The 26,931-nt window shown below is 44.1% G+C and overlaps 1 protein-coding gene across 7 annotated transcripts in view; it reads right to left on the bottom strand.

The window, feature by feature from the left end:
* Positions 1-783: 783 nt before the first annotated feature.
* Positions 784-26,931, bottom strand: part of LOC308438750 (transducin-like enhancer protein 1) — an 85,622-nt gene continuing 59,474 nt past the window's right edge. For 4 of the 7 annotated variants that reach the window (XM_080940213.1, XM_080940214.1, XM_080940215.1 and 1 more), the window contains 11 exons: positions 26,454-26,507; positions 25,802-25,954; positions 24,351-24,495; positions 23,201-23,397; positions 21,759-21,835; positions 8,526-8,775; positions 7,267-7,514; positions 5,066-5,213; positions 2,934-3,084; positions 1,469-1,545; positions 784-1,367 (listed from right to left, as the gene is read on the bottom strand). In XM_080940213.1, the coding sequence (XP_080796339.1) occupies positions 1,260-1,367; positions 1,469-1,545; positions 2,934-3,084; positions 5,066-5,213; positions 7,267-7,514; positions 8,526-8,775; positions 21,759-21,835; positions 23,201-23,397; positions 24,351-24,495; positions 25,802-25,954; positions 26,454-26,507 (1,608 nt within the window). In that variant the 3' untranslated portion in view covers positions 784-1,259. The remainder of the gene's footprint in view (positions 1,368-1,468; positions 1,546-2,933; positions 3,085-5,065; positions 5,214-7,266; positions 7,515-8,525; positions 8,776-21,758; positions 21,836-23,200; positions 23,398-24,350; positions 24,496-25,801; positions 25,955-26,453; positions 26,508-26,931) is intronic. The other 3 variants (XM_080940219.1, XM_080940217.1, XM_080940218.1) reach the window with 1 other exon arrangement.

Below are 26,931 nucleotides of genomic sequence, written 5' to 3'. Positions count from 1 at the left end.
CAAACCATTAATATATATATATATATGTATATATATATACATACACACATATATATATTTCTTGAAATACAAGAGAAAGAATGTACCTAAGACTGGGCCTTCCTACAATATGGTTTTGGTTTGTCAGTATATGAGGAAAAGGCAGAACTTTTATTTGTGACCTTGAAGAAAAAGACTTAAGTGTTTTCTCTCATACACACAATCTTAGATTTAGCCACACCCACACCTCTCCCCCATCCCTCCCACATGGTCACACTTAGAAGATATAAAATCAGATGGGATTTCTGATAAGGATGAAGGGGAAGAAGGCAAGAGGGATGAATATGTGTGAAAACAGGGTCATTGTCTGATTCATTATCTAAGTTAAAATAAAGTCAGGAAGGGTGGGACACACTTGAAGTCCAGGCTGAGACAAGAGTTTTGTTGTTATTAGCTCTAGGTGAGCCTAAAATATAGTGTAAGAGGCTGTACACATAACAACATAAAAATCGCAACAGTTTTAAGTTTTAACACAAGAGTATCGAAGAATGAATATTAAAGTAATTCCAATTTCTTCTATTAAATCTGTCATTAACTGACAGTTCCAGTTCTGATCCTGAGTCTCTGTTGATCCCAAAGGACATGACAGAATCAGTCCCAATACAGCAGATGTCCATAGTCAAATATAGTTCTGCAAAAAACAAGAGTACTAAAGACTTACCTATGTGCACATAGACTTTACTCACAAAACCTATGCTTAGGAATCAAATGTATTGATTAAAAAGAGTCAAGAAGGAAGACCACTTACTGGTACTAAAGATTTTACTGTAATAAACCAAATATATTTACAATTTATACAAATGTCGAAACAACAAAAATACAAAAAGGAAAAAATAAATCACAAGATGCAGAACCAAGAAACAAGTTCATTGTAGACACCATGGCTCTACAAAGGACTCAGGTGAATTCAACTGCAGGGAACAGAATGGTAAGCTCACGGTTTGCCAAGGACTCCCAGGCAGCAGCCTGCTCCTCTGTCCCACACCTGTGGCCTCTGTGTGACTGCGGTGCCCAAAGGTAGACAGGTGACCGTCTACTGATAGACTCGGAGCCTTCTCTTTGTAGACTCAAAGCAGTTCTGTGTCAAGATCTGGAAACAGGTTTCTTCAGTATCTTTGATGTTGTTTTGTTTTTGTTTTTGTTTTTAAATTATAACTTCTATTTCTACAAATTCCAAACATTTGGCCCAATTCAACTGTAAATATGAAGCCATGGTATTCTCAGTAGATGACCTCATAAACGGTAGCCTTTTTGTCCCCTGAGCCAGTGACTATGTATTTGTCGTCCACAGAGATGTCACAGCTAAGCACCGATGAGGATTCTTTGGACTGTAAGAAAAAACAGCAGGCAGAGAATATTTAACATGTCCCGTTGGGGGGGGGGGGGACTTCACTAGTTAGTTCAAAGGCCACAGGTGGCACTTCCCTACCTGGAATATGCTGGCTCCGTATGGTGTCCGCCAGGCATTTAGGAGATTGTCTTTTCCAGTACTCACAAACCATTTGCCTAGAAGCAGCAAAGGCACACATGATTTCAGCAATATTAAATTCCCCGTTGGAACTGAGTAAACAGCACTGTTTTTAGCACGTGGTGTGTGTGTGCGTGAGTGTTGGTGCTGACGCACAGGCCAGGGGGCACGTGTGAACATGAGAGAACAGCTTTGTGAAGCTGGGGCTCTCCTTCCCCGTGCTGAGTCAGGGTCTCTATTACTTTGGGTACTGCTGCCCTATAAGCTTCCAGAGGTATTCTCCTGTCTCCGCTCTCATCACACTGTAGGAATGCTGGGTTTACAGATGTGAGCTATCTCATCTAGCTTTTCCCATGGATTTCAAAGACTGAACTCAGGTCACCGTGCTTGAGTAAAAATAAGAGCTTTTATCCGTGAAATAATCTAGCTATCCCCAAAGAGAACATTTTTAACATATTAAGTTCCATGTCCAATGGGTTGTCGATCTATGATCCAAGCAAGTTTTAAATCTAGGCTCCTTGGTGTAATCCTGTTCATAATCAAAGAAGTTTTCAGGAGGCTGGAGGTTACCGAGTGGATAAACATGTACCAGGACGTCCACACATTCAGATTTCTGCTACGTGGCTTGAGTGCTCGGAATCTAAGTCTCAGAGACAAGTGTGGGAAGGTCCAAGTACAAGCAGGCCTTGGACATTTGCTGGTCGTCTAGTGTAGCCAAAACACTAGCTTCAAGTTTAGTGAGAAATCTTGCCTCACAAACGAGAAGGTGAACGGTAGGAGGAAAAAGGATGAAGACAGCTGGCTTCAACACACACCTGAGCTTGAGTGTGTGTGTGTGTGCGTGAGTGCGCGTGTGCTAGTACTGTGAGTCATTCAGTACATGACCCGGTGTCAGAGTCATTTTTGGTTTTATAAAAACAGTTCGAGCAAAAGAATTAAATATTGAAGTGATCAGAAATGCTCATCTTATCAGAGGCATACAGAATGCCTAATTAGTGTCAGTAACCCATCGACCCTCACAGCCAGTGAATAAACGTGACCATACAAAGCGCACCAACACAGTCTCCACATGGACTTTCCCTTCTGTTCTCAGAGAAAGAATCTGAGTGCAGCCAGCATCCTTCTGACACGGGTTCCTCGTTCTATAGTCAGTGATCTTACTGCTGTCTTACTCTAAACATCACTGCCCTCCACGCTTCAGAGCACTGGCCATGACGCCCCACCTCTGCCACATATTTCAGTGCCTGCTGACTTCTCTCAAATTAACCAAGCAGGCTAAGACACACGTGACTCTGCTCTGAGCCGCAATGGAATTATTGCCTCCAGCTGCACAGAGTGCCACCGTTTCCCCAGACACCATCTCTAAGCACATTTTTTAAAAGTATTTCCCCGTTAAGGCCACTGACACTCTGGCAGCTGAACTCACCGCAGTAGGCGAACTTGAGCGACAGCACGCAACTCTCGTGCAGGTGAAGCTGGTACTTGTCGGGCTTGTTCACGTGCAGGACCTCCACGTTGCTGCTCTCCATCCCCACGGCCAGCCACTCCCCGGTGGGGCAGTGTCCCAGGGAGAAGATCTGTCAGAGGGAACACAGGGCCATGGGCGGCTTTACTCCATAAAGGAAGGGAGTGAGAGGGCAGCTATTGGGCAAGCACAGGGTTGAGAAACGGGTTTAAGATGCCAAATCCTGACCAGGGACAGGCCTGGGATGCAGCCCAGCACCCGCTACTCAACAAATGGGAGACTACAATTCCATCCTTGCTGTAAAATAAGAAATTAACGTGAAGAACAGCATTGGAAGTCATCGTTCAGAGACACTAACCGAAATGCTTATCCGAGAAATGCCATGTCTAGGATCTGTAATCCAGTGCTGGGAATGAGGATGGGGTAAGAAAACTGGCCAGGTGCTGAGAACTGCTTAGGCTAGGTGATGTGACTGTCTGTGTTTGATACAGGCTTGCTTACGTTTAACATTTATAGACATCTGAAATTTTCTTAAGTTGGTGACCAAAAATAATATCCTGCATATGCTATAGAACGGTAGAAGGGGAAAGATTAAAAAGCTAAAATCAATAGTCACCTCAAATGAGTTCATGTGACAGTGGACACAACCTAGAGTCGCCTGGGAAGAATTTCAGTGAAGAATTACTGGACTTGGTTAGCGGTAGGCACGCCTGTGAACAATTTTGTTAGTTGGGCTATTTGAGGTGGGGAGACCCACCGTGTACGTGTGAGCGCTGGACCGGATGCAAAGACAGGCATTAAACTGGCAAGCGTGCAGCGTGCCCTTGCTCTCTGCCCCGACGCTGGATGCAATGTGACCAGCTGTTTTAAGTTGCCACCACTGTGCCTTTCTGACAACAAAGGAGTGTGATCTGGAATAGTTAATTAAATAAACTCCTTCCCTTCTAGGCTGCTTTCTGTCAGGATATTTCATCAGAGCCACAGGATGAAATTAAAACAACCTATATAGCTGTTTTCGATTTTTAACCCAATTTTTAATTTTTATTACCAGTGAACAACAACAAAAAATCCACAATGAGTGAGCAAGTAAGAGAGGGAGGGGAGAGGCCAAGTAATAGAAAAAGAACAGCTCTACCACGAGGGAGACACCAGTTTTTGCCAATACGTGTCCATTCCCCCAAGAGTTGCTATGTTTTACATTACTTTCAAACTGCTCAGTCACGGTAATGTGCACCTTTAATCTGAGTGATCTGGACACTGATGGCAGACTGCCTGGCGTTAGAGTCAAGCCTCAAAACCCTTCTATAGCTCTAGTTGGTCTGACTGATTTCCTACTGAAAATCGTCTCCGTGCGATTCATGTTCCCCTCACGCATTCTCAAAGATCGTCCCCACCTCCTTACCCAGCTACCTTCATATTCTCCTGCTCCCTCACTCCCTTCTCAAGCACACCAACAAGCAAAACATCATTAAGTCAAAAAGCCCCCCAAACACACAAAAGAACATAAAACAGCCCCCCACCTCCCAATGCCCCATGGAGTTTGTGTTTGTTTGTCAGTAACTCTGAGGAATGGGGCCTGCCCAGAGTGTGGTAGATGTACCATGGCTTTCTCCAGTGGGTATCAACTGCAAATGGCTTCTTGGTTAGGAGGGAGCGCAGTGTCCACTTACCCCCTCAGTGCTGGGACTTCACCAGGGTTGTTTTTGGGGGTTAAGAAATGAGACAAATATCCATTTGTTCTTAAACCCCTTGAAACAAATTCACAGTCATTCTCATTCTGCATTTGATGGTGATAAACACACTCAACTGAAAACTTGTACATTCTCTGCTGTGCAAACTCCTTCCACCCAAACCACATGTACATAAAGCACTTTAACACAGTTTGACTTGCAGGATTTCTGCAACCATTCCCCTTTCGTCCGCAGGGGGTGGGGATGAAGGGTGGGAGGTGGGGGATGGTGAGTGAGTGAGTGAGTGAGTGAGTGAGTGTGTCTGGGGTTTTAAACTCATCTGTTTATTATGCTGGCCTGATGCTGAGGTGGGAGAGTCCACAGAACCCCTGACTACACTGTAGGCCAGAGCCGAGCGCTCACCTGGGAGGTGAAGTCATGTTGCTGCAGCTGCCGCCCTTCTCTCAGGTCCCAGGACCTCACAGTGTTGTCTAAACCGCCGGTCCAGAGCTTGGTGCCATCGTTAGAAATGTCAATACAGCTGGCTCCGTCTGTGTGGCCCTGGAATTGCCTGATAAAACAAACCAGACTGAATAATGATTTCCTGCCAGAGCTCAAGGTAAACACGGTTGCGTTGTTAGTTTTGGACTCACTGTGTGTCATATCACTGTCTGCGGATGTGCAGTATCAAAGCAACCTTCCCCTGAGGAGCACAGGAAACAGCCCCTGCAGGATCTGTTTCTTTTTTCAACATCCAAGGCCTAAAGAAATGGAATGGCTTCCAGGATGCTGCCAGAAGCCAGGTACCCTATGGCCTCTGATAAACAGACACAATGAAACTCTTCCCTGGTCTGGAAAAGAGTTTAAGTACTAAGAGACAATAAAGATAAACACACAAAGCCCAATTTCCTTAAGGAAAGATAAAGACCAGTCCTTCAGTGGCCAAGGCCTGAACCCCAGAAAGGAAAAGGCTTATCCCAAGAACACATTCATTTAGAAGATAATCTGCCAGTGGAGCCCTTCCTGCTAGCACAGCATGAACTCTGTGCACTCAGCCCTTCTGAATCAAAAAGGGCCTTGCATTAGAAAATGTGGACTCCCAGAGACCAAGGGTCAAGCAGCCTCTTGACCTCAGAGGTGTTAGGTGGAGACAAAGAAAAGTACAGAGGTGGACAGACATTTGTCCAGGGGAGGGAAGGCCTGGAAAGGCACAGGCAGCAAGTCAGACTGGCAGTGGAGAGAACAACATGTGCACAGAGGCGTCTGGGGTCGGCAGATGGGGTAAGCAGTGATTCTCATGCTGAGCATGCTTTGGCCAGAGCAGATCAGAGAGGTCAGGACCCACTTGCAGAACCAGGAAAGACCCAGAATAGAACTACTTAGGAATTTCAATGCCAAGAAGGTCCTGTCTGTCTTTAGGCGCCCAGTACCTTATGATCACAGAGCACCAAGCTTAGAATTTAAAAGTGCACGGGAAACAAACATCAGCATGCTGCCCTAAATTCTTAGCCAAGATTCGAACCAGAAATCTTTCTCTCACAAGCACGATCCCTGTCAGTTCCTGTCCCTACTAGTCCTCTTCTCCCACATTCCCAGTGCTCACCAATGCTAACTGGCCTCTCCAATAATCACCCTGGAAAGAAGGAATCTTTGTGGTCCCTTTCTTCCTTGTGTTTCTTCAAACAACTGTCACAACTTTTTTCTTCCATCCTGACTTCTGGTCACCTCATCTTCAACGAATTATCAGTCCTTCATCCCAAACATCTTTCCCTGTGTACTATCAGCACTGGAGGAGGGGCTTCTCCAGTCTCCCCATCCATGCACATTCTAGTGTGAATGCCAAGCTCTTGAATGTTGACAATATGCTGTATCATAGCGGGCTCTATCACACAGACCAGCCTCTGGCCACACATGGCCTGTCCAAGCTAAACTACATATGTAGCGACCCCCCCACTCCACACCTCCCCCACAACACACATGACTAGAGCTTACTCCAGGGAGCCAACACGCAGCAGAAAGCCAGATCTAACGACAAAACCAGAGCAAAGTAACTTCTGTGCCTGGGTCTCATCTATAAAGTAGAGGACAGAGGTACAGACAACCCTGACTTAAATTCCCGTTTCTATTTCCCAAAGACTGGGTTACTGGTTTTCACCACTACATTTGACTTAAGTGCTTACTCTTAAAAACGGTTTCTGGCATGACTCTGGTATTCGCATGAACTAGCTGCAGAGGGGAGAGAGGATATAGTAGCCAATCAGAGGCCTGTGTGCTCCCAAGTGGAATGACCCTCTTAGTTAGCTGTGGAGAAGTACAGATATTTGAAAGCTGTTTTATGATTTCAATGAAATGGAAGCTTATTTTTGATGTTCTCTGATTGTCTTGTGTCAGCAGTTTTCCATTTGCACAAACAAGACTCTGGTCAAGCTCAAGGCATTTAGACTGGAGGCCCCTGGATTGCCCTTTACTCCACGTTATGTTTTCCCTTCACAAAGCCACATCTGCCATCTCAGTGTGGACGAAAGAATGGGAACACGACGCTCTGGCATATGCCAAGTGCACTCGTCACCCAATAGACAGCAGCATCTTCACTGAGGCTTCCTCTAGGAGATCCCTGTGCTCACCTCACCAGGGTCTGGTTGTGCAGGTCCCACACCGCGATGTTGCCGTCGCTGCAGCACGAGAAGCAGACCTTGGAGTCGGGGCTGATGGCCAGAGCATAGCAGGCGGGGGCTGAGGACGTCAGCTCTGCCTTGATGCGGGGAGTGGGAGCTGCCAGGTCCCAGATGGATAGAGTACTGGCTTCCCCTCCCACTATGAGAGTACAGCCATCAGGTAGCAATTTACAGGAACGGATGTAGTTATCTCTGTTCTGTGAAACAGCAGAATGTAATCACCGTGGAGCACTGCCAACCGATAATACTGTATAGTCCTGAATGCTGTTCTGTTTTTTAACTTCAAGAAAGACATTTCGTGAACACTCTGTTCTACAGGAAAGACCAGGGTCCAACTGCCATTGTGTTCTTCCAAAGAGTAAATAAACTCACAGGGCTGCTCAGCTGTATTCCGAATTTGCAACTGCACAGACTGGCTGAAAGCATCTAGGGGGAAGGCAGGCGTGAGTGAACTTCCCTGTGGGGATATCACCCTGCACCATCATTTACGGTTGGACAGTGCAGACCCACCGAATCTGCTTTTATTTTCACTTTTCCTGACACTGCCCAATGAGCACTGAGTACTTATTTAATAATTTAATGGTTTGGCACACACACGCACACAAACACACCCAAGCACTAGGCCTTTATGTGTGATAAATGATCTGCCCTTCTTGTTTGAGAACATCATGGAGATGCATAGGCAGGGCAGCCTCGTTCAGTCTGCTGAAGACCAGTATTACAGGTCTGCCAATCATAAGGCAAATGGGTGCTTTTAGGCGCTTCCGGGAGTAGCTTAGTGGCTTGGGAAACAATTCTTTCTGTTCCAGTCTTACTGAAGCTATGGCAGAAAAGCCACCTCCTCACTTTCTCCACAATAACAAGCCAGTTTGGAAGGGTTTTCATGCTACATTAGCAAATATTACCGGTTTGGCACGTAGCTGAAGTTTACAGGGAAATGTAATGAGGAATACAGAGCTGGGATCAGAGTCTACATTAACTACCTTTTTTTTCCACTGCATCGGACACCATTTTAGAAATCATGGCTACAAGGTGAGCTCCAAACCACTGTAAAACATCTCCAAAAATAAATCTATCAACATCGGGATTTAACCAATGTAGCAGCAGGAACCAAAAGGTGCAGAAGCTTGGCCACCTAACAGGAAACAGAGGAGCTTCTATTCCCTCCTCTTGAAAGTGAACCGTGGGTGAACCTCACGCTTGCTCACCAGACAATCCAGCTGAGAGACGGGGCTCTTGTTGCCAGGGTGGCTGATGTCCCAGACCTTAACGCAGCCCTTGCCACCTGTGTACACGTGCCTTGTGGGGTTGCTGATGGTCACTGCACACACCACCTCCCCATGGTTGAGGGTGTTGATCTGCCGAGCATGTCGGGGAATTCCCGGTCCAATGAGGGCGTCAGGAGGAAAAGGGACAGGCTGCATTTGGCCATCAGCAGTAACGTGGAAAGAGTATGCTCTAAATAAAAGAAAGCCATACTTATCACGAAGGGAGAGATTTTTCGGGAGGTGGGGAAGCTGGGGATTCCTTGCTATGGTTTGTCCTTCTGAAATCAGTCTTTACATATAATGTCTATATTAAAGCTACTAATTCACAATGCTCTAATATTAAAACTCCATTTTAAATGTTTAAAAACTGTTTCCTACAAGTTCTGAGAAGTATTCCCTCAAATCCCACTATAAAAATATGCTTCTAAGCTAGTATAGCCTTCCACATACCTCATACATGATTTCTTATAATTTAACACACTTAAGATGATGTCGTTAAGAACTCTAACCATGGGGCTAGAGAGACAGTTCAGATGTTAAGAGCACTGTCAGCTCTTCCAGAGGTCCTGAGTTCAATTCCTAGGTAACCATATGGTGGCTCACAACCATCTACAATGTTCCCCGATGACTTATTCTGCCACACAGATAGAGCCCTCATATACATAAAATAAATCTTAAAAATAATGTATCTTATAATTAAAATACAAACAAGCCAACAAAAACGGCTAAAGGAGAAGAGGACCAGTGGTTCAGGGCACTGGCTGCTCTTACAGAGGACATGGCTTCTATTCCCAGCCATTACTCACAACATTGGTAACTCTACTTCTAGAGGATCTGACACCTTATTTTTTTCTTCTCCATGAACAGATAAGTTACATCAACACATGGTACATTTACATATATGCAGAAAAATGCACATAAACATACAATAACTTAATTTAAAAAAAACACTTTTAAAACACATTTATACTTTTGTCTCAAACTCCTCTTACATGGCCATCCAGAGACTGCCCCACCCGGGAATCCACCCCATATGCAGCCACAAAGCCTAGTCACTAGTGCTGATGCCAAGAAGTGCTTGCTGACAGGAGCCTGATATGGATGTCTCCTGAGAGGCTAGTCTTACTGATACAGATAAAGACGCTTGTAGCTAACCATCAGACTGAGTATGGGTACCCCAAAGGAGGAGTTAGAGAAAGGACTGAAGGAGCTGAAGAGGTTTGTAGCCTCCCAGAAAGAACAACAATATCAACCAACCAGAACCACCTCCCACCAAAGTTCCCAGGGATTAAACCACCAACTAATGAGTACACATGGGGGAAACCATGGCTCTAGCTGCATATGTAGCAGAGGATGACACTGTCTGGCATTAGTAGGAAGAGAAGCTCCTGGACTTGTGAAGGCTAGATGCCCCAGGGTACGGGAGTGCCAGGGTGTTGAGGTGGAAGTGGGTGGTTAGGAGGGGGAGCACCCACATAGAAGCAGGGGAAAGTAGGTTGGGAGGGGCGGAATCATGAAAGGGGAGATAACATTTGAAATGTAAACACATGAACATCCATTAAAAACAGAAATTCCTCTTACATAACCAAGAAAAAAATAAAAGAGATTTGATAGCAGATGACAGATTTCCTATGCAACAATTTCTCATATTTACCCCCAAATCACAATTTCATCTGATGGAGGCAGAGCAACCAGCTAAAAGAGCATCTTCCCAGTTCCACAGTACCCAGGGCATCATATGCTGTACAATGAGGCAGGCAGAACTTGCAGAGAGCACTTCCAATCTGTTCTTTACTTGAAAGGCAGGTAGGAAGGGGGAACACTTGAGAACTTTCTTCCCACTTTCTGAAACTTAACCTAAAAATTAAAGTTCCTAACATTTCCAAAAGTAAAGCAAAGGAACTGGGGACAGCTCAGGGTTGAGCCCTATGTAGGGTGTGTGCGGAACCAAGGTTCGATGCAGACAATAAATCAGAAAGAAGTGATGCTTTTCCTTCCCAATGCAAAGATGACTAGACCCAGGAAGTCCTTCAAACTGCAAGCTGACTTTGAAGATGAGAAGCTTCAGAGGATGGTAGAAGATCCTGTTGGGCTGACACCTGCCCTGGGTTGCTGACTTCATGAGAAGCACATGAAACTTTCATGTCGTCTGCCTGCTGTGCTCTGCCCAGTTCGGCACAAATGAGCCTAATCCTTGTCACGTACGTCCATCTCTGGCAACCAAATTTAAAACTTTGTTTTCTTCCGATGTATTAAATTATTACTTGACTCCCAAGAGTTAGCACATGTTGGACATCATAAAACACACAGCAAGGCCACTTAAGAGTGAAAGGTGTGCAGTGTTTCTGTGCTCATCCTGGACTGCAGAGCCCCGTTACTCTCCTCTCTCACACATCATACATCTAGGAGTTTTAGGCATAAACCAAGCCTGAAGGATTTTCCTCTTCCTGTCCCTCCTTGGGTAGGAATGAGTCCTTTCTGGAACCCGTCCTTGATGTTTTGACATAGATAAACACTATAAACACTAACGGGGTTCTTGAACTTTTTATTCTGCTAATAACTCAAACTGTACAAAATAACTTGGCACTAAACTGAAAACTGATACTCAATATCAACTCTATGAGGCTGTACTTAAAATGTACATTCATCTGCCTGGAAATAAAGGCAGGTTCTTTTTCCTCTATAGAAGCAACATATCAAAGAAATGAAGACTTCGAATTATCTGTACTTCAAACAAAGGAAGGGTCTTACATGCTCTTTATCTCTTGGAAAACTGGCTTCCATGGCCATTGGAAAGAGGCTGTTCGTCACCAGCTGGTAACAATACTGTTTCATCACGACTCCCATACTGATGGAGGCATGATAATGAATGTTAGTCTGCTGTTTTGGTTTTGTTTCTTTCCTCTTGCAGTGTAGAGGATTGAATTTAAGGCCTTAAGCATGCTAAGCAATGTCTCTGCTAAAGAACTCTAGCTCCTTCCACTCCGTTGGGGACAGAGTCCTCCTCAGTCATACAGGATGGCATTGGACTTTCCATCTTCCCGTTGAGCCTCCCCAATTAGCTAGGGTGGCAGGCATATGCCATCAGGCCTAGCGATCAGACAGTATAGCTCAGATGAAATAGTTTAGATAGAGCACGGGAGCCACAAAGAATGCTCTGAGAGATTATATATCTCATTGCCTCGGTCCTTAAGTCAATCCTCTAAATCATGCACTGATATTTTTTCAATACAGAAAGATTCTCTGTATTCTTAGCAATATAAAAATATCTATGCATAATACAGTTATTTGAATAGGGACCCACACTACTTATTATGGGATATCAGTCGTTTCAATCAAATAGTACTTTGTTGCCTTGGAGACAAAACTATCAGCGCTTAGAAAATTGAGTCTATTATTCCGGTCCTTCAAGAATTCTGGACTTCAAATAACTGGTAGGACAAAATCCACTAGCGAAGTTACGTAATGGTTTTGTTCCATTTCTGTTGCTGTGACTTAACAACAGCAAAACTTCTGACAACAAGCAACTCAGAGAAAGAAGGGTTTACCTGGTTTGCAATCTCATTATAGCCCACCACTATGGTGAAGTCAAGTGACAGACCTGAAGTATCAAATCCAGTCAGGAGCTAAGAGAATAAACACACGGATTTAACCTGACTTGCTCACTCTCACCTGGCGTTTTCCTCTTAACACCGTTGAGGATCTCCTGCCTAGGCAATGTTCCTCATAATGAGCTTGGTCTTCATATATCAAGATGGGGCCCCAACAAGGAAACAAATTTGCACCACGTGCCCTTCCAGCAATCCCAGGTTTTCAGTGGGAGGCTATTTTATCTTCAAAGAGAATCGCACTGGTTACAGAGTGCAAAGTTTCAGATTAACAGAATGTCTGTAACAAGTACAGATGGGAGGAGACCCATCTCCCAGTATCTACTACCAACAACACAGGGGAGTGTAAGCATCGTACTGAATCAATTTAAAATGGATTCACAGAGCAGCGAGAGCTTTGAACACCCATCTGTCCTGTGGTAACCCCACATGGATGATAATAAAGCAGTCCTCACGGCCCAAGAGGAAGCTATAGAGCCTCAACAAATGCTCAAACCAGAGCAAGACTCTGGCTGTGAGCTCTTCTCCAGGGACCCACAAAAAGAAAAGCAAGAGGGGAACAGAGATGGCTGGAATTAGTTATTCACCCAGAGAAATAACAGAAACTTTCTTTTTCTATTTGTTAGTTTATTTACATTTCAAATGTTATCCCCAACTCGGTGGCCTAGTGTTCTCCTATCCTGGGTCATCAAGCCTCCTTATGACCAAGGGGCTCCCCTCCCAGTGATACCAAATAAGGCCATTCTCTACCACATATGCAGCTGGAGCCATGGGTACTCCCGGGGGTCTGGTTGGTTGATATTGTTGTTCTTCCTAGAATCCCTTCAGCTCCTACAGTCCTTGCCCTAACTTCCCTATTGGGGTCCCCACGGTCAATCCAATGTTTGGCTGTGTATGTCAACATCTGTACTGGCTGAGCCTCTCAAGAGGACGGCCATACTGAGCTCCAGAACAGGAACTTTCAGTACGCCACATTATGCCCATGTCAATGGTAGAGACCTCAGAGGAAGCTATTTTCTCTACTGGCTGAAAAATTAGAAACAGCAAAACCAATCAGGATGGAGAATTTGCAAACAGACAGTCAGCACAGTCGCCTTTCCTTATTCTCATGGGATACATTACAGAGTACCAGGTGGACACCAAAAACAAAACACATTATAGGTAGCTTTCCAATGTACAATCTATGCTGAAACTTAATTTACAAATCATGAAGAATAAGATAGTAATGAAATAGAACAAGTAGCACACATTCTAATCAAATCAACACCCTTACACGTTGAGATCATTATTATTAAAGACCCAAGAACCATAATGCACAAGCTACAATACAAGCTTGACTGGGTGGCGCCATTAAGGGGGCAGAAGCAGGGCGAACCCTGAATTTGAAGCAAGGCTGAACCATAAAGTGAGATTGTGCTGACATGTGTATATATTTAGTGTATTCAGACAGAGCAAAGCTAATAGACAAGAGAGGAACTGGCTTTTCATGTGTGACAGGAAGCAAATCTACTACTCAGAATTCCAGAAACTTATTGTCATGTATGTATGTATGTATGTATGTATGTATGTATGTATGTATACCGTATGTATGTATGTATGTATGTATACTGTATGTATGTATGTATACTGTATGTATGTATGTATGTATACTGTATGTATATATGTATTTATGTATATATACTATATGTATGTATGTATACAGTATGTATGTATGTATGTATGTATGTATGTATACTATATGTATGTATGTGTGTGTATGCATGTATGTATACTGTATGTATGTATGTATGTATGGATACTGTATGTATGTATGTATACTGTATGTATGTATGTATGTATACTGTATGTATGTATACTGTATGTATGTATGTATGTATGTGTATGTATGTATGTATGTATACTGTATGTATGTATACTGTATGTATTTATGTATGTATACTGTATGCATGTATGTATGTATGTGTATGTATGTATGTATGTATGTATACTGTATGTATGTATGTATGTATGTATGTATGTGTATGTATGTATGTATACTGTATGTATGTATGTATGTATGTATACTGTAGTGTGTGGCAATGAGGGAGGAGACAGGCACACATAAATAAAATCTGTTTATTTATGGTGTTAATACTTTCGGATTGCATTTGACCTGAAGCGGTGAGGACTATTCTTTTAACCTGAATTACAGACAAGGTCAGACAAAAGAATGGCCTGATGATGGTTATACGAGCTCAGGGAAACAAGTATCGGTTTTTCTGGAGGCTGAAGTGATGAGCAGACCTTCTGAGAGAAGGGTTTGAACTGCTCCTCGATGTAAGAGCTGTTGCAAGCAGTAAAAAGCAATTAAGCAGTATACACCTGATACATGCACTGTATCCCGTCTTTGAAGTGACCCACTTACTTATTCAAGGGAAGGTAGAGGGAAGGTCTCCTAACCAACTCACCCACTATATTAAGTCCAAGGCCAGGTTGAAAAACCTAGACTTTTATGTTAAGTAGACTTGACACATGGCACTAGCTTGCTAGCTACACCAAGTGTGTAAGCTCTTACTGCCTAGCTAGTCTCCAGCCTCTGATGCATCTGTTTCCTGACCCACAGGGCACAAAAAACAAACAAACAACAACAACAAAAAAAACAACAAAACCCCAAAACCAAAATAGTAACACAATAGAAGCACATTCTGGCACTAAAAATCAGCTGTTAGAATTAAGACAGTACTGGGAACTATAGTGGGTCACCAGGAAACAAGTGTTGTTAATCCACCACGGATATAACAGGCTCTGCTGAATATCCTTCCAGTGGGGAAGTGCAAATATCAGGGGATCAGAAAAAGAGAAAATACAATGGGAACAATCAGGCAAGCCAGAGATGGCTAATGAGGTAAGGAGGTCACAGGAACAAGCATAGTGACACGTCCACAGGTAAAAATGTGAACAAATATCCATAAGGGAAGAGGATACTAGCAGCAAACTGTGAGTGAGAAACTGGAAAATCTGGGACCACTCTACTACACTAAGCCCATCTCCATCAAGAGGCCCCTGTCTCCACAGATTCCTGGCTAAGCTCCGACTGATTCATTCACTTCTGATTCAGAAATCAGGAGGAGGAACTGGAGAAGTGAAAGGAAAGCCCACTTGACTTACCAGTTGAAAAGGAAATGAAATCAGCACCTATTGAGAGCAAAGGGCTTTTCATTTATTGGGCACATGGTAGCAATGAAGGGCTAAAAAGGAAAGGGTCCTCTCCTGAGGTTCTTCCCAGTGAATTGCAAGAATGCATTCTGAGCAAGCAGACTGTCTTCTGTTAACAAAGCTATGCTGTGTTCCACAAATAAAGGAAAACGGGTGTTTAAAAGTCTGGCCGGTGCCCTGGAAACAGATCAAACCACACTGGCAGAATCCAGTAAACAGTAATGAAGCAGAGACTCTGGAGATGAAGGATAAGTCCCTGTTGCCCAAGGACATGGCACTGCTAATGCAAAGTCCTTACAGGTACACAAAGCCTGAGCAATTAAAAAGCCTTGACTAGCTCTCCAGCCTTTTTATAGCTTCTGAGGTCCTTCAAGATTCTAAAGCCAACTAACTAGTCTTGCTTCATAGGACACTAAGCTCCTTGCCACTTAGGAGCACAACCCAGTCCCCAAAACATCTGCTGCCACGTCTTCAAAGTGTCCCACATTATTTGGAACTTTTCCTTCTGACTAGAAGAGGATCACCTCTCTCCCAGGTATTAGCTGGGTCCCATCCACCACACCCTGCAAGTAGCTCTTCCTCTGAACCTTTGCTACAACATTTATCACATAGGACATGTCTGCCCTTCCTGTTCCACAGTTCTTTAAAGTCAAACAAAATGTCCTCATCGGCCCATAGAAGAACTGGTGCTTAACCACTGAGTCTGAACAAGTCATCTACTCTTGTCTGATCACTAGCAGAAAAAAAAAAATAAATCTAAGATGTTGATAAGAAGGGATATTACTCAGGCAGAGTCAACACGAGATGTCCAAGCACTAATGGGCTAAACATTTCCAGGCTTTTAAGTATGTTGGGGCAGGACAACAGAGCAAGGTTGCAACACAGTATGAGCCATGCCCTAAGGTTTCTGGAGGAAATACAGCTATGTATGCTAGCAAAAGAAACCACCTGCTATCGACAAATGAAGAAACACACAAACTCTATTTCTATCTCATAAAAGTCATTTCTGATGAGGGAAGGAGGCTCATGGAGGTACAACTGTAACCACACAAAGACAAGGCCCGCTTCAAGGTGACTGAAAAACCCAGAGACCCAGCAGTTGAAAATAAGTTAAACTAATACCCAAATAGCAAAAGCGACACTATTTTTAGCAGGCAACAGTCTTCAAAAAAAAAAAAAAAAAAAAAAAAGACAAATATCACTGTGGTGGTTAATTTTATGTGTCACTCTGCCCAGGTTAGGGAATACCCAGATGGTGAAAACATTCTAGCTGTGTCTGGGACGTGTTTCTAAAGAGCTTAGCATCTCATTGGTAGACAGAATAAAATAACCCACTCTCACCAATGTAGACAGGCAACATTGTCCAAAACAATGGCAAAAACAGCACAAACAAAAGAACAAAACAACCCAGTTAAACCAGCAAAAAGGCTGAGAAAGTTTATTGTTTACTTCACGCTCTGCTTAGCCTGGTCTGTCATTGCGACACCAGCACCCTCTCAGGCCATCAGACTTGACGCTATACTGATACTGATATACCGTTCCATCCCTCCCGTTCCTGTGCTTCAGACTCAGAAGTGCACAGTCAGATCTCCCAGGATTCCAGCTTACGGATGGTATACCACGGGATTCCGCAGTTTTCAAGATCACGTGGGTGAATTCCTCATATAACGTTCCTTTCTTCTCTATTATATATTAGTTCTGTTTCTCTGAAGAACCTGAATATATCATCTCAGTTTGAAGAGAACTAAGGTTTCCAGACCACTAAACTTTCTATCTATAGTATCCATGTTAATCAGCAGAGAAGATGGCATGGAAGACACTGGAACTGAACCCCTCTCGGTTAGAAGTTACTATAAAACAGTTTCTTCCTAAGAAGTAATCCCTCTCTAATGGCATGATTTTCTTTTCCCTGTAGGCTCTACACCCCAGAAAGAACTTTTAAAGTCTAATTTAAGTTCTAAACGAGTAGGTAGAAGAATTCAGAATTATGTGCCTGATGTTCAAGCACTGGGTAAAAAACTTGAACCTAACCTTACCCTACAATCTGAAGCCAAACTATAATTAGTTTGACATACGACTACCCCAAAGAGGAATCTCTACTCAAGGGACGAGGACATTTTGGGAACTTTAGTTCTACTAGGAGGAGGAAGGCAGAAACAGGACTTGCTCACAGGACTTTAATTCAAGGTCAATGTGTGTATGTCACAAACTTAACAAAGGGCTACCAGAATACAAATGTCTGTGCAAATATATCTGCAGTCGCTCCATGACTGCAGCCTCTGAGGGAGCACGTGATGTATGAAAACTCCTCAACAGACCTATGGTTTAGGTAAGCATCCCACAACTTCCTAATCCCAAGCATTTCCAAATTTACATCATGCTTGGGAGGTGGTCCTGGGGTGTTATCAAGCAAGCTGAACAAAAGCCTGGGGAGCAAACGATTAAACAGCATCCTTCTCCTTCTGTTGCTGCTCCAGAACCGTACCTTAACTTTCCTCAGTGATAATCTGTTTACTTGGTAGTGTAAGTTCAAGAAACACTTTCCTAGTTCCTCCCCAAGCTACCTTTCGTTGTGGTGTTGACTACAGCAATTGAAAGGAAACAAGGATATCACCTAAATTATGCTTGGCAGAAATATTAGTTTGAGAGACTTTCTGTCCCACCTCCCATTAAGCCAAGTCCTTAAACTCACCACCCTGCAGCTCATCACCAAAGTCTGGAAACTAGAGCTGAACCGGATGAACGCAACCCTTTTCTTCCCTTCGTGTCTCAGCGACTACATCACAGCGACTACAGCTCCCTGCTCTGAGCCCGACCTTTCTCTTGCCATCATCCCTTTATATCTGAGTGTTCTTGTGTGAGTTCTCTGCCTTGATTATTCTTTGCAACCTTATTATCTTGTGGAGTCTCGACAACACATTAAAACTTAATAGACTTTATGTGTATTCTGTCAGCCTGCCTTGTCAGTTTAACCCTTATGAAAAGTGGTTCTTAACATGAGGCTGGCAATGCCTTTGGGGGTTCAATGTCCCTTTCAGAGAATTAAGATAATCACAAAACACAGATATTTACACTATAATTTGTCACAACAGTAAAATTAGTTATGAAATAGGAACAAAACATAATTCTATGAGGATCTGTATTAAGCAGTTACAGCATTAGGAAAATGGAGAATGACTACCCCAAGACCATGGACAGACTCTGAAGGGGAGAAGACAAAGGCCTCTTCCCTACCACATATTTTCTGGCCTATGAGCTCCCATTCAGGTCCCTTCTAGTCAGGTAGTGGGTCCTAATGCAAGAGGCACAGGGAGGAGTGACATTGCCTGGGAATGTGATGAGCAGATATGGGGGCCTCAGACAGTGTGCTACAAAGACAGACTAAAGCAATGGGTGGAATGCTGTATTTTGCAGCCGAGCCTACGAATATCAAAAATAGTGGGGCCTCTGGGGGTAGGAATGAAGACTTTAAATGACCACTCAAGGGCCTGAAGAGTTTTGCATTTGCAAGTTTCCTGTCTGTGGGCTGATGCACATTTGCACATGAGGGCAGGCACGAGATAAGGCAAGGCCTGTGACGGGGTAGTGAAAAGGAAAGGCAGGCACAGAGTTTATGAGAGGCAGAAAAGATGGGAGAAAGAGGGAGCAGAACCAAGATGGAGAAAGAGAAGGATGACCTGGACCCGTATAGCTTTACATAGCCACAGGTAGCTATGAATATCTTATGAGGGATGGATATTTACTGATATAAATCTGATTGATAAATTACACGCCTCTAGAGATTTTGATTTTACTGGGTTGCTAGGGATGAGAGCAGAGTGGACAGCAAGAGAGCTTCAAGGTAGGTGGTCTCTGCATAGGACTGGCCTGGCGGTGACCCACCATGGGAATTGCATGGCATGGAGCCAGCCATGGAGGTGGAGAGACCTCCAGGAACAGAGAGAAGCAGGGTGTAGCATGGTACATGGTGACATTCAATTTACTTAATAATTACGACTACACCTGTCTTTGGACATATCTGTTCAGAGGTATGCTGTTACATGGGGAAGTTACCAAAACCAACTTGATACAAACATGAACATATATACCACAGATATGCATGTCCCTCCAGCCTAGCTGAACCTGGAGGTTGTTCTCTGGAGGCACTCATCCATGTGCACAAGTCCTTTCTTTACTTCTTGCCCCTTGTATGATCTCGTTGTCCCTGTTGCTGGATCCTGGTTGACCTAATGCTTCCCACTTGACCTTTAGCTTTGTGTATGCTCCTTTCTAAGGAGATTTCCCATCCCAGTTTTGTTCATGCGTGTGTTTGCCTGTCACTTACGGCTCTGCCTATCCGTAACTTAATACAAGAGGAACTGTTCTTTCTGTGGCCACACAACCAGGCCCTTAAAGTAGGAAACAGGGAGGAGCCGCTCCTGGAGAAGTTCTCAAATCCAGGATGCACTATGAAGCCGTGGCTGCCCACCTCCAGCAGGCAGGCCTACCCAAATATTCCTTCAGCTGCTATTTCTCAGACTTATTGGCACAACCACTATTCTTTGTTCCCCCATCCAAGACATGTTGACTTGTCTCTATCTGTCTTAAGTGCCTCCGATCAGTTCTACCAAAGGGTGGTCTGTAAACACTGGCCACCATCTGCCACAGACGAGCAGTCACTGAGAGCTTCACACAGCTGACAGTCACTTCAAGACCGCCAACTCTTATAGCAGATAGCATTTAGAATTTGTGTTTGTTCTCCAGATGAATTATCCTGTTCAGAAGTATCACTCTGACTAAATGTGTCACTGTAAATCTCTGAGAAGCACCGAGGAAGGAAATGGCACATATTCTTGGGTTCAGATTAACAGGTTAGCATTAGAACGAAGGCTCCACAACCGGCACATAGCAATGGACAACCTCACCGAGTCCGTACTACCGATTGATCCTCTTCCTCCCACGGTGCAGCTCATGCCATCACCGCACACATGCTGGCAGAGGCAGTTCAGACCCAGGTACCAATGGACCCCTTAAGTCTTAACAATTTGCTACTACAGCCTTTGCACTTCTATGAACATTATAACATTAAATTACAGTTGTAGGGCTTTCTGTTGGTGGTGGTCTTTACTTTGGGTATCCAGAGTTACAACCCACCTGACTCTGCCTCCTGAGTGTAGGACCTATAGTATGAATCACTAGGACTAGGGTTAGCACAGCTTCAAACAGAAATACAAGGTACTCACGAGCCAAGGAAACACTTAGCAGTGACTATCAGACTATCCCTATGTTTTGATTCGAATGCGTGTGCACGCTCAGGTGCACAAACCATCTATAACCCACACTCGCACACTCATATACACAACTATAAGAGATATGGCCCGTGTTAGCCATGTCCTGAACGCCAGGCATCTAGTCCAGTACTGTCACTCGTATCTCTTCCTACCAGACAGCTACTTGTTTTTCATATTCTGTCAGGACGAACTGATAAAAAGGTAAAGACAAGCCCTGGGGCTAAGGTAAGGGTAGGATAAAGACTAAATGGAAACTTGGCATACCTTTTAAACCTCTCACTTGGAAAACCAACAGTTCACAAAACCCCCAGTCACCACCTCCACACCACACACACACACACACACACACACACACACACACACACACACACACACACACACATTGACCTGACCTTTACATTTTAATTCTGTTTTGTATAAAGCCTGAGGAAAAAAAAAAATGCTTCTAATAACTTACACTAAAAGGGAGTGATTATTTTTAATTTATTTCTTTGGTGAGTCAGAATAAAACAATAGTGCCTCCACACTCTGGATGCCTTTGCATCCTTTAGCTCTGGTCCCTTGTTCCCCCATAAGGAAGCTGTGCTTTTTAATAAGTGTTATATGACAAAAGCAAAGTACCTGGCAAAACTGTAACATGGGTGTCCCACTAGACCAACCAACCAAATAACTTATTTCTACCAAAACAAGGAAAACGTTCCACTGTTCTGGGTCAAGGGAGAGCAGTTTAAGTCTCTATGATTTCAAGAGTCTCTAATAATTTTTTATCTGTGCACTGCATGAGCAGAAATGTGGCAGCTGTCTGCCAACCACAAATCAGGACAGCAGCTTCCTGCAAAAGAACGTCTCCAAGTCTTTCCTCCTACCTATCATCATCTTCTAGTTTCTCTTCAAAAACAACTAAATGCATGCGCTCAGGAGCTCACACACATGGGGAAGACAGAGCCATGACACCTACAGGTTACCTATTTATAGAACAGTGTTAACACTCTTCAGAAATCTCCTTGGAAACAGACCAACCCAACTTCCCTTGGGGATTCCACATTGCTGACACTCCCACCTCTGAAGCAGACCCCAAAACCAAGAACAGCGGTACTTACGGTTTCCCGCCGGGTATTCCTGCCAGGTTGGGGGGGATAGAAGGTACTCTCATGTGAGGAGGAGGATCAAAGCCAACCTGGAAATGAAAGTAAAGCAGGGCAGATTCAGTTTACGCAAGGTGGACATTCTGTGGACATTCAATTCATATAGGAAATCCATATATCCCTTAAGCCATGCTAAGTGGACACAGTCACAAGGGCTGGTGTTTTTTCCAAAGAAAAGGTACAATATGGTTAACCCAACCACACCGACAACACTATAAAACACACTTCCTTTCTGTGATGTGGGTTTGAGGTATGATCACTCTGTGTACTCCTGATACCAGCTTTCCAGGACCCACATTTTCCACAGACATCCGGGGTCCTGCCTCACCAAGCAAACACAGGGGCCGTACTAACCAGTCTAGCACTGATACCATTGGCGAATTCATTCTCTTCTTCCTTGGGGACAGGTTGGGACAGTTGGGGACAGCTTGGCATGTGGTAGTGTAACAAACTATTATCCTCAAATGAGAAGAGCTCCGCCGCCCCCGCCACAGTAACCAGGACTGCTGCATGCCACGGTCAGTATTTATAGGCTCTCTGCTATCTCTGTTTGTGCACCATAAAAACAATTAGCTACTGTCATACTAGACTACAAGGGCCAATCCACCCAAGGAGGCAAAGGAAGAAAAAAAGAAAAAAACTGTACATGATATATTTCAAATGGCTTAAGAGGAAAGATGTGCCGTGAGTTGTATTTTATGCCTTTTCCTTGTGTAATTTTACCTTTCAGAAGCAGTTCTTTATCTTTTAAGTAAAGAACTAGGCCATGTGAGTGACAAAACATAGGGCAGCATGGAAAGACTGGCCCAATGGCTTTAAAATCTGTCCAAGTCATGCAAAAACTCTCTTCTTCCACATAAGCCAGTGTATTCGCTTTAAAGAACATATAGTGATGGAAAGAAAAAGTTATGGCTTCTCTCTCTCTCTAAGATGTAGAAAAAGGAAAACAGCTCAAAAATACATGACTATAATCACTTCAGTATTTTCAGATTAGAAAAAAACTAAGTCTTGGTGAGAGAAAGCTGTATGTATCCTGGAATCATCCATCCAAGGAACCAACCTCTACACACAGCCTTTTCTATCCTGACACGGTGGAACAATGGACATGTGCCCCAGCTTAATAACCAGTGCACTGAGCGAGGCTGACAAAGGGAAGGTAAATACGTGGCTTGAACAGTGAGAATCATCGTTGGTGTCTGTTTTCAAGCATGTCGCTGGGAGTTACCTATTAAAGGCAGCGAGGGCATATATCTCACACCCAGTCACTCAGGATGCAACTTTATGCCTTTCCTCCCGCTCTGTGTGCTCAGAAGCTCACTGTTTGAGCACTACACACCTTGGGCCTTGTACCCTTTGGGGTGCCTACGGCCTGGGGCACACCCACTCACATGACTTACCATTGGGGAGCGCCCATAGGCCACCACAGCAGCGGCAGCTGCAGCAGCGGCAGCGCTCATCTGTGGAGACATGCTGTGTAGACCTGCATAGGCAGCGCCAGGGCTGGTCAGCTCTCCGTTCATGCCCGCATGGGGCACCATGCCAAAGGGGGCAGGGTACGGGCCGGGCACCGCCAGGGGCGTCCTCAGGCCAGCTGCTGCAAGGAAACATGCCATGTGTGATGAGACTGGCTACCATGCCGGACCTGAGCAGTGATTCCAGTCATTAGTTATGATGGTGGGCAGGGTTTCAGGGGATAGCAATCACGATCCCCATTCCTTCCCAGAGCTGACGTCTCCTCAAGGACAGAAAACACAACCCCCATATTTCCTCATTGGCAAAGCAGCCGCACCAGGAAGCCAGGAGGATTAATCGACATCTCTGCACCCAATTCACAAAGGGCAAGCCAAGGCACAGATTCTGCACGTTTACCTGACTTAATCTCAAGAGAAGATTTTCTGGATAAAATCCAAGATTTCTCCTTGAGTCCGAACTTTCCACTCCCTGGTACCAATTCCAAATGAAAACCAAATCCTGGATTTATGCAAACCAGAGCAAGGCTTTAGGAAGGGCGTGCTGGTGCCTAATTCCCCTGGACTCAGGCTGCCACTTTTTAGCTTGTCCAGTCGGAAGATCAAATTCAAAGTTAGAGTATTAGCTAAACCCTCCCAACTTCCTGATTCCTGAAACTGTAGCAAAACAAAACAAAACAAAACAAACAAAAAACCCCAGCCAAATACAGGCTGCAAAATGTATACTTTGGCTATAAAATCGGCCACTTTGGTTGGTTGACAAAGGGCTTAATAGTAGCAACGTCAGTGAGACATTACAATGGCGGATTTGGAAGATTATGTTTGGAATATTTATCAGAAACTTTACTGTAATCACTACGATTTGAACTATTCTGAAATAGAAAGGGAAAGCTGAATGTAAACCGTTGGAGGCTAATTGGTGCAGCTGCTGAAATCCAGGACAAATGGATTTTTCTGTGCCTTTCCAGACAGAGCAGCTCTAAGTGTTTCACATTCAGGGGCAAACGAACAGGAGATTAGCAGACAATGTGTCAGGCTGGGATAGAAGAAACAAAGCAGCAGGGGAAGGGGTGCTGACCTGCTTGGTTGACAAGGGGCTCCATGGCTGGAGGCTTGCCGAGACCTGGACGGAGGCCTGGAGTAGCGCTGGTGCCCGGGGTTGGCATATCGCTCCGAGGCGTTGGTGTGCTGGATTTCAGAACAGGCGTGTTGGCTTTTTCATGCTGGTATCATTAAACAAATTAAATGAGTATTATTTTTAATCCAAGCCATATTACACAATTTATCACAATAGCAGCTGGGGCACTGGGCACCTTCTAGTTGCTCCCTAGCCAATTTTCATAAATGCACACGATGTCGACAGCATTAACTTGTGAGTGAGAACTGTTGACCTTTCCTCTTCCTGCCAGAGGCACACCGAGCATGATTCTCCACCAATTTTATTCTAAAAGGAACTGTCCATGAAGCTTGTGAACTCTGGGTCTTTACTGTGTCAGAAAGATGACCACACCGGCTCTTTCCAAGTTACTCCGAAGGGCACACCCACCTCGAAGTCTATAAAGCGGAACCCTTCTCCCGGCCTCGCCTTTTGGAGCTTCAGACTGATCGTGTAGACAGTAGAACTATCCATTATTTTAGAAGCAAACCAGCACTTTCAGAGGAAAACTTGCAGAAGTACCCATCCCACACTGCTTATACACAGGCCCCAAAAGACATCCTTATATCTACCAGGCTAGTGAAGACCCACCAGTGTGAACAGACTTATCACCTTTATAAACACGATAAAAAGGGTATCTTCTTTATCTCTCAACTCCCCGGTCCCTACAACACTGTCCAAGAAGGACCAGGGTATAGAAAAGAGAGTGGGCAAAACCTCCAGCTCTGGCTTAGGATTTGATAGAATGTTCTCAACAAGTTACTCAGGCTTGGCTTTACTCTACTTGCATAGAACGATAACCTTGAGGCTGTCAAGGCAAAGACTAGCTTTGAGGTAGTCTCACAATATAAGATGGACCTGACCTCTAATTCAAGAGCTTCCTTCCTGCCAGATCCTCCCAAATACAGCCAAGCACTATCATCCTCTGTTATACAAGATTAGTTCGGTGGTCAAAGAACCACATGAACGAGCTATGATGCACCCACTGAGGATTCCAAGCCTCCTGTGGACATGCCAGTTCCAATGTGAAATACACAATGGTTCAGTTTACCCCATAAACAGTAGCTTAGCAAAATCAAGGTACCTTAAGACAGACATTCACTACCACCTACTACGTTTCCCAGAGCTGAGTCATGACCATATCTAAGGAGAATGATGCGCACAGAAATTCACACACCCACTCTAATCGTGGTCTGAGAGACAAGTGTGATAAAGTGAGCATGAACAGTGAGTGAGTAGAACAGCAAACATTTCAACACTTGAACACACAACCTTTTACACACCAAGATCCCCAGTTCACACACTTCAGCATTCTTTGTGTTCCACAAAGAAAACGGCAGTGTCGCCCAGAGAAAAGAGCAGCTCCTACCTACCAGGCTCACTTCTTTGGATTTCAGGGAGGAGGAACTTCCAGAAGAGGCTGTGGATGCCGGGCTACCTGAAGCATCTTTCTTCAGTAGACGGTTTTTGTCAATTCCATTTTCTCGGGGTGAGTGTGTAGGGCTTGCATGTGGAGAAGAAGGGTCCTCAACACACAATAACAAGTTCACATTTTAGCTCAGAATGAACATAGTCTTGCATACTCTCATCTAAAGAATAACACTGAAAATCGTTTTAGATCTGAGAAGCGTAATGCTCCCTAAATGAATTATAACACCCAGGACCACATCATAAGAAAACAATCACCTCTCTCCCGATACCCAGGTGCATCCTCTAGCCAGACATCCAACACAGAAATTAAAAATGACTTAGGAGACAGATTTTTCTTTCTGGTGGGCTGAGCATCAAACCCGGTTGGTGCCAATGGTAGACAAACACTCTTGAACTTAGCTACATTCCCAAACTTAGTGTTTTAAAATGGAAATTACAGTGTCCGTTAGATTATGGCTACCCCACTTACAAACATCCATTAAATTTTAGATACATGAAAGTATGAGACACAGATACTGTGACCTGACCCCATTCACTTACAACGGGACTTTTCTCAACACATTCAAGAGAATCCTTGATGAAAAACACTGTTACCTCATTGGACACATCCACAACTAGGTTGTCATCACTCTTGTCCCCATCACTGTCCTAAAAAAAATAATAATAATTTTGTTTAGTAAAGACTAAGAATAAGTTTTGAGCTGTTCAAGTTCTTTCAATAGTTCTTGGAAGCAGACAAGCTAAACATGCTTGTAGGCTCCCTTCTGGTCTACAGCATTTCTACCACCTTTCCCCCTCTCCCTATAACCTGGGCTACACTGAGCTAAACGTTGCCATAGTACAACACAGCTGCCTAGACTCAATTTGCTCATAAAACATACATTCTAAGGAAGGGCTTGGTGTCTGCAATGAGAGTATGTTTCTTAGAATCTGAATTTGTATACCTTCCTATGAGAATTCAGTTCACTCGAATTCAAAGTAAAGAACAACATACCATTGCTTTTATACTTGAAGATACGCAGCTAGTCAGTATGGGGCTCAAAGACAATTCATAACTATAAAGACAAACTTA

The sequence above is a fragment of the Micromys minutus genome (genome assembly GCF_963924665.1).
Source record: "Micromys minutus genome assembly, chromosome: 28".
Lineage (NCBI taxonomy): Eukaryota > Metazoa > Chordata > Mammalia > Rodentia > Muridae > Micromys > Micromys minutus.
The sequence above is the reverse complement of the archived record's forward strand: the minus strand, read 5'-3'. Positions and strand labels throughout refer to the sequence as shown.